Here is an 8,971-nt window from a genome sequence, read left to right as displayed (position 1 = left end):
AGGCAGTCTCTTAGATATTCGCTACAGAATTGCACTCATGCAATATTAATATCACACCAAAATATGGAAGCTGGAGCCCCCACTCCATCTCTCACTCCCTACATAATTGACTATGCAAGGCTCCAAATCAGCTTGGAAAAAGAGAGAAAGACACAGAGAGACAAAGCAGGGGAGAGAGAGAGAGAGAGAGAGAGAGAGAGAGAGACATGTAGAAACCAAGGAAAACACTGAAAGAGAAAGAGAAGGAGTCCTGAAACGATCCTGTCATCTCTGCACTATAGCAGATTCTGAACCTTCACCCTATGTATCACTGTCAAGCCAGTGGAGCTAAAACAACAACAACAATAACAACAACTACAACAGTAGCTCAAACAGTTTGACTCCCTGCAAAGAATACGCTGATGCTTATCCAACCGGAGCTAAAACAAACCTCCACTCCCGCAGCTTTTAGAGTCATTGTGCATCCCCTTTAACACTCGTGGTATTTCATTATTTCATTTCGTCGTATAGATTCCTGTAGTTCCATTATAGATGACAATAAAACTTGAACTTACACGTTACACCATGCAGTAGCTAGGTAAAATGAGTTTACAGATTAAACCTCACTGACCTGCCAGTAAGTCGGTCTTTGCAATTCTGTGCAGACAAACACTAAAATTAGAGATGCAGGTTGGTGGATTTTTAAACTTTGGCTACAACCAGGCTAGCTATTTCCCCCTGCTTCTCGTCTTTATGCTAAGCTAGGCTATTTAGCTCTGGGTTCCAGCTTTGTTCTTAACTTTTCCTTAAAGTACTACGGTCAGTAAGAGTTTAATAATCTTAGCTATTTGTATATGATACATGCTCATAAAGAATGCACTTACTTAACACACATTCATGCATAATGAACATCATACACTTGTGATTTTAAAGAAGAACTCGTATAAACCAAAGGGCACTGAAATAAAGAGTACATTCTATTTTAGGGCAGAGATTCCCTTCACTAATACAACAAAAGTCCCCCCCCCCTCTTCTTGTACATGCTGGGATGGGAAGATCACTGCAGAGCGCTGGGGGTCACGCCCTCTGCACTGAGCATTTTAAGAAATGAACTGTAGGCATTTAGAGCCATAATTGATGTTGAAAGAAAGAAAAGGAAAAGGTTGCGGGGGCAGAGTCAGTGGTTGGGGGGAGGGGGGGGTGGGCAGTGCACCTTGACAGGAAACATAGAGGTGAAGAGCAGGAGTTGGAGGTTAGTTTGACAGAGAGAAAAGAAGTGGTGGTGGTGAGGAGGAGGCGGGGGTCGCTGCGGAAGTGCCAAGCCCACTTTTAACTGAACCGAGGTGGTGAGTGGTGGTGGTGGGGGGGGGGGGGGCAGAGATAGAGATCAGGGGAAAATAAAAGGGGTGTGCAGGGGAAGGAAGAGGGGAGGAAGGAGAGGATGGGTGAGAGGAGCTTGGGGTGGGGGGGGGGGCCTACTGCACCTTGACACTTGCTCTCACCACAGCACCTGATAAGTGCAATGGAAAAACGTCTGGTTTCCTCCTGCATGTTAAGTGGTATATATTCTCTTCCTCTCTATGCAGCCTGTAGCTACAGTCTGCTACTGTACTGACACTACACGCAGGTAATAACAGACAAAAGGAAATGACAGAAAACCATAGAGTGAGGGAGAAAAATAGCACATATTGTCTCCTTTTGTATTGTGTTCTTTTCATTTTTTGAATCTGTGCGAGAGATGTAATCTTTAAGTTGGTGCTGAACAAAACAACTAAGCCATTTAGAAAGAAATTCCTTCGCTTACATCAAAGTTCATCCATCATCTTTAACATGGCCTTCTTCGTTTTATAAACAACTTCTGCATGGATATTTAGATGCAGAGTTTAATTTGCGCGACAGAGGATCAGATGAAAGTGGATATATATCTTTACTTCCTCACACATGTACTGACAAGGAACTCATTCTCATGATTTGTAAGTGGGTCTCTCCACAGAACAGCATTAACAATATTCACTTTAGATAACGTATGATTCCAGGCCCTAGGAGAGGATGGGTTTCTTAGAAATGCTTTGTTAGCACTCTCCCCCTTGGTAAATGATTGAGGACATGTGGCCTGAGACATCAATACAATCTCTGTTGTAATTAAAAAAGGTGCGCACCAACAATATTACACAGCTTTCGCTTTGTCTGTCTGTCTGTCTCTCTCTCTGTCTCTCTCTCTCTCTCTCTCACTCCCACTCTGTCTCTCCCTCGCTCACCCACTCTTCCTCTCATTGAGCCCTGGAGCAGAGAAGAGATAATTCAAAAAGCACTTGCATGGAGTGAAACATGAAAAAGAGAGACATGTGAAATTAAATTCTCTCTTTTCGCTCTATTGTTCTTTCATTTCTCTCCTTTGTTACATAAATGCATAAAAGCAAGGCAAGCTAGATTCTAATTATGATTTTCACAATACTAAAAGATTTCTTTCTTTTTTTTTAAGGAAAGAAAGGTGTCACAAACAAAAAAGACTTACTGTTCCAGCACTTTGTCAAAGTCAAAATACTGCAAGTGCTGCATCACTAAACTTCAATAAACTTAATCTTTTTCCTTTTTCTAAGCGTCCTCATGAACAATTATATAATAAAATAGTTGGACATTTTGACTTTGATGTCCAAATACAACTGCTTTACAACAAAAGAAGTAGAAATAAAGGGAAAATCACCAAACTATTTTAATTTCTACACTTAATCAACATTTGCCCTTCCTTTTTTTTTAAACCTAAAACAGGTCAGAAGCGGAAGCATTGTATCCAGAAAGCCACTGCGTGCCTTTGTTCTGTTTGAACACACAGTACACACAGTAGGAGACGGTTGGGTGGCCTATCAGCTGCTGTGAGAAGCTACCAGGCAGATACCACACAAACCACCACCAAGTCAGATGGGTGCTTTATTGGGAGCCTTGCGGTGGCAAATGATGGTTTGAGCATGGGGGACTGAGCAGGTCTATCAGAGTGGGCCCATGGGGTGAGTAGTAGTAGTGGTGGTGGAGGGTGGGGTGTCGGGTTTAAGGATGAGGAAGAAGTCACGGTAGTTGAGGAAGATGCTAAGTTTAAAAGGATGTTGAACCTTGGGTTGTATTGTTTCCTGGCCACGATTTCACTCCAGATATTGGAAATCAACAGATTAACAGTTGTTTCTGTGCAGAAGCTTTCTGTCACTGGATCAAGAACTCCCAGCTACTGTGCATCCAAAAGGCACATACTTTCGTAAAAAAAAAACTTTTATGACCAATGAAATACTGCAAATGTCAAAGTCTGCACTGCTTCTGAACTGTCACTCCTATCCTGTGTTTGGATAGTCTTACTGTGCAGATGGGGGAAGGCCTCTTCGGTGGCTCTCACTGTATGGCTAAGGGTTAAATGTAAGCATGTAGGTATGGATGAGACCAAGGGGTGAGGGAGCAGGGGTGAGGGGGGGAGAGAAGGCAGGGAGAGATCTTACCCCAGTAGAGGGCAGTCTCTTGCCGTCAGGGTTTGGGCGCATGGGCAGGGAACTGTAGAGTCTCACACCTCGATCTGCAGCACCGTATCTGCTCTGGAGGAGGAGAGAGAGAGAGAGAGAGAGATTTTAAGTATATTTTCTTCCTTTTACAGAGAATTCAGCGAGAAACGTTACACAGATGAAACACTTCAAACACGCTGATGAAATCACAACCAAAAGTTTAATTTAGTTTCAAAGTTACTTAAGTTTAATTTTCTCATCCAACGTGCAGGGATCATACATACTGTAGTTCTTCTCATGATCCTCACTTTGTGAGTGTTTCATAAATTTCCACCAAGTCTGAGAGCCTGCACATTGGCTGCCATGTTAAATCACATCACCTCATGGTGATGTACCACACATAATAACTGGATAAGGTTGGCTCAGTAGCGGCACTAATGGAACTAAGCTGTTGTGTTTGGTAGCCTGGGTTCCTGTGCTCTGCTCCACCATAGTCTACAGACTCCATCTTTCTATACGTTACACAGCTGATAATTAGAGTGTAGTGGGTTCTAAGCCTGGAGGCTCTTCCCTGTACTTCCCCATGTGGGCTTCAGCTGTATAACACAACCTGAAGGAGTGGTGGCAAAGCCCTCAGTAGTTGGGAAGCTAACGATTCGCAACACGTGGTCCCTGCCAGGGAAAGACGGCGCAGCTCAGTGGGGTTCACACCGTGGCCCACAGCCACAGCGGGGGTACATCCCAGGATTCACTTCAAATCTCACTTACTCTATCTCACTCCTTGTCCTTATCTCCCTCCTCACTTCATTCTCAGCTATACACATCTCATTGCACCTCTATGATTCCTTGATATTCTGTCGTGCTCACATTAACATCTCTCTTCTGTAACAGTTTGCACATTGTTTCTGTCATCTGATTTGTAAAAGAGTGATATCCTATTGTGTGTGTGTTAATTGATAAAATGAGCTCCATGCTTTTCTTTCTGGTGCTGGAGAGTCCATTTTAGCTTCTGTACGCTGCCTGCTGTTAAAATAAATGCTGCAACTGGCGACGTGGAAACTGGTTCCTCATAAATAAGAGGATATAACATGAATTTATATTTGGAAATGGCTGCTGCCTGCTATGTATAGCACTTAATGGCTTTGCCACACTTGATACATACAGTCTGCTAATGAGGAGGTGATGTAGATTATTGAGGGAGAGAAAACACAGTGCAGGAATCTAGAACAAATATCACATTATCTCTCTCTCAAAGTTAGTCTTTTACTTGCTGTCTGTGCCCTTCTGCTTTTTAGCATTCTGTCACCTCATCAACACACTCACAAAAAATCACACGCACGTGCACACAAAAACACCTACACACGCATGTAATCACACCAACACAAATACATTCAAGGGCAGAGCTGCAGTGAGAAATGCAGTATTTGACTATATTTAACAACTGAGTGACAAAACATCCCTGTACCAACCAAAACTGGCCCTGCCTTTCACTTCTACTGCCTTTCACTTCTAGTCAGTCACACGGTGCAGGCAAACACGCATCCAGTGCACACACGAGCATCGCAGGCCTCAGCTTTTACAATGGAACCGCCATAAACACACCTTTGCAGATTGCATTTATGGGCCTAAGTGCATAGTGATCACGCTGCAGTGAAACTCAGAAGCAATGTATGCAAAAGCTTATGCAACGTACCATGCATGAAACATATTCAAGAAATCCCAGGCTCAAAGAGCATGATTTATACCCTATAAGCAGCGTTCTATGCACAACAGTGTACAGTATGTACTAACAGTATGCTGATTCTAATGGCGTAATCACAGACAGTATACAGTGCAGGCTATCCCCCTGGGGCAGAGTGAGAGTACTTGCTGTGTAAGGTTTTGATTTCCTGTGCTCATTATGAAAGGTGAAAACAGATGAGTAGACAGCAGTGGCCATCTTGTCGATATGGTTCGCATAATGATGACACAGCGTTATTAAAGAGAACTCTCATTTACAACTTTCCAAGGCGCTGCACCGTCATGACACCCAACAACCCAAAACCCACAAAAAGCAACCCCTCTGGATTTGCAATGTTTTTTTTTTTACAGTTTTCCTATACTCAAAGAGTTTTTATTGCATTATAGCTCTGGGAGAGATTATTTATTTGCAGATCTGACATGAAAGCATGCAATCCTCAGTCATAATCAGCAACATGACCCGGTATGTTGTGTCTTGTACGTCCTCCAGCCAGACATTTCTTTTTCTTTCTACCTTGCCGAGGAGCTACTGTACACTAACTGCATCTCTCAATGGAGACTTTTTCTTTCGTGGCTTGTTAGGTAGCTTGCCAGCATCGCAGCTAAATGAATGCCTCGCAGAATAGCTGCTTTAGCCAGCGAAGGAGCCACAGTAAGTGAATGTTTGATATTTCTCCAGTGTGCCAGGCTAATCTGGCCCTGTGGCATGCCATTATGGGGCTAATAACAGCTGTCTGCGGCCTGGAGGGGACACAAGCAGTCCTGGCTGCGCTAACTGGCCCTGACAGACTCATTAGGAGTGCTGGCACCCAGAACAGCCACAGCCAAACTCCTCACATTTCCTTGCTGGCTCACAACAGTTTGCAAGTGCAAGAAGCATTGTTCTCTACACTTGTTCTCCGACACCTTTCTTTTGTTTTCTAGTCCTCACTTCAGATGCTCTCACCCTTGTCACCTCTCTTTCACTTTCTGGCTGGCTTTGGGTTTCTGTGATATTTCTACCAAACCAGATGCTGCCAGCCGTTCAACCATCTCTGCTCGACACCATTACTACACCACACTTATTGTTTTTCTTTTTTTTTAATCCCGCACGCCCACACTCTAGTTCTGACCAAAACAGAGCAGAAGGCAGAGTTTGCTTGTTTGCTCACGCTACTGTAATCCTCTCTGAGAAAAGTAAAGGTAAATAAATAAATACATAAATAAATAACTCTGTAACTCACTCACAACTTTGGTGTGCATCCACAGGAAGATGCTGCACCGCACCAGGAAGAGGCTGGCATCCTCTGAACTTTGTATCAGTTACTGTGGCTGGGCCCTGTTTGAGGACAAGAGGGACTTCCCCAGGCAGACAGCAAAAGCAAACACTGTCCTGTCACTTGGCAGGGTGGAGCCAATCAGCACAAGCCGAGCAGGCAGACAATAAACACAGAGAGCCAATGATGGTCGTCTGGATGTAGAACCATTAACAATAGGGGGAGGGACACAGGGACACAGGTTGGGCTGTGATTCTGCCATGTGACAAAACTTGTTGATGCTGATTATACTGACGCACACGATAGTTTCAGATTGTGTCTGATAATCTGCTAAGATTCAAATTGATTGAAATGTCGGCCACCACATCCTTTAATCAAGGCCAACTGAAACATCGGCAGGCTGATATTATTGTCGTAAGAGCTATCACAAATATGCTGTATACAAACATGTACATCGTCAGATAAAAAAAAAGTAAATTGCAGCAATAAATGTTTTACTGGCAGCATTTTTGTTCATATTTCACTATTCAACACTTTTACTTATAGTTATTGTTTATAGTTCATTTTTAACCATACATATATATATATATACACACATATATAGAGAGTTATCACAGCTATATATATAAATATATATAATATATTTACTGTTACTGTGATCTTTGATAAAACAATAAAGGCTATAGTTCAACTGTAAAATATCTTAACTCAGACATATCCTTATCACATAATGTTCTTTTGTGTTTTTATGTCAACTACAAAACATAAAAGAAGAAGAAAAAGAGAATACCGGCTGATATTCTGTTATCAGATTTATATTATTCTCAATATCCTATAAAATCCACTATCTGTCGGGCTCTATTATCTAATAAATCAATTTAATTTTTTTTTATAATTTTTATTTTTCTCCACAGCAGCAGCCTAAAGCAGAGTAGACACAACGATGAATCTACTCATTAGATGTCAGCGCTGGCTTTGCCTTTTTATAGGCGGGGGTGGTGGGGCACTGTAAAGCCAAAGGCACAGCTGTGGGGGTATAGTTACCTGTAACGTTAGCTGTTGCATGTTATATTATTTACGCAGATCTGGTCTTAATGGAACACATGTGTGTCTGCAGCCGACATTCTTCCCAGATTAGCTGAAAGGCCTGCACACATCAGACTCCACCGATGAGAGGAATGCCAGGCCTAGACCGGCTTATGGGGAAACCCTATCACTCATCTATGGTATACAGTAATGTAGGCACACGCACACAATCATGCATGTACACATATACTGTATTTATACATTGTGGAGACAGTGTCTCATACTATATGTACAGTATGCACAATGACTGCACACTGACATCAGAGGATCAATAATACAGAATATTACCCTCATCCCAAATAGCCATTCAGTCCCTACTCCCTTTGGTGCTGTTGTTCCTGATATTTCAACTGGTAAAATACATTATCCTGTCAATTCTGTTGCGTAAACATATTACATAATATCAGACAGATTTCTAGCTGTGGTGGTCTGACAGTCAATAACAGAGTATGAATCACTTTTTCAGTGGTTTTTAGAGACTTTAGTCTGAGACAAAACCAACTACAGTGTGCAACATTGGTTTACGTGTTGCATTGTGATGAATCATTTTCCTCCATAATTTTTGCACTGAATGTGATTTCATTTAAATTGGCGACAGATCATTAAGATATTATTCCAACTGTGCTTTATATCTGATACTTTTACATACATTTTAGCTTGAGGTTTATGTTTAAGCTGAATTTCTGGCTCAGTTTGGAAGGGTGCACAGTATGTACTACAATCACACAATTATATAATGACAAATTAGGTTTCTTAACTTTATGAAACCAACTTTACTTTGCAGAGACTTGGGAAGGATTCTGTGACATCTTTTCATGTGAATGTATCCATAGTATCCCTGCCACCAGCTGTGAGTTCTCACCTGTAGACCTTGGAGACATTGACATTTAAGAGTTGTCAGGGAAGGACAGACTTAAAACTATCAGAGTATACCAGAAACGATGTTATATGAACAGAGAAGTAACTTGCATTAATATATGGCTCAAGATTCGGGTATAGAACTGTGTTCAGACTCTACTGTATAGACTGAAAACTCAAAAACAACAAAAAAAACTCTGGTCTCTCCCTTTTTGGCTTGTATCCACATAGTTAAATGCACTTCTTGTAAGTCGCTTTGGATAAAAGCTAAATAGATGTAATGGAATTTAATGTAATCTAATGTATTTTTAAGCCAGAACTTGTGTAATATAGTGAATCAATACAAAGCATTGATTACTGTAGGACGGAAACTACAGACCTGATTTGCAAAAACATAATGATACATATTGTGCATACCCATGTGTGTATGTTTACAGTCATTATTTGATTTGTTTAGATATTTCTGTTTAGCTTAGCAAATATAAATCATAAGGTATGTCACAATCCATATATATGTACTTTATTTCCAGTGAGAAACACTGACAGAGTTGTGTGATTGTGTATGTGTGT

General features: G+C 41.5%; 1 protein-coding gene across 1 annotated transcript in view; it reads right to left on the bottom strand.

Annotated features, from left to right (window-relative positions):
* The window catches only part of tox2 (TOX high mobility group box family member 2), an 88,632-nt gene that overhangs the window by 53,570 nt on the left and 26,091 nt on the right, over positions 1 to 8,971 (bottom strand). The window contains exon 2 of the mRNA XM_070903261.1: positions 3,462 to 3,554. Within this exon, the coding sequence (XP_070759362.1) occupies positions 3,462 to 3,554 (93 nt within the window). The remainder of the gene's footprint in view (positions 1 to 3,461; positions 3,555 to 8,971) is intronic.

Source organism: Enoplosus armatus, chromosome 3 (assembly GCF_043641665.1).
Source record: "Enoplosus armatus isolate fEnoArm2 chromosome 3, fEnoArm2.hap1, whole genome shotgun sequence".
NCBI classification, from domain to species: domain Eukaryota; kingdom Metazoa; phylum Chordata; class Actinopteri; order Centrarchiformes; family Enoplosidae; genus Enoplosus; species Enoplosus armatus.
This window is presented reverse-complemented; position numbering and strand designations above follow the sequence as displayed.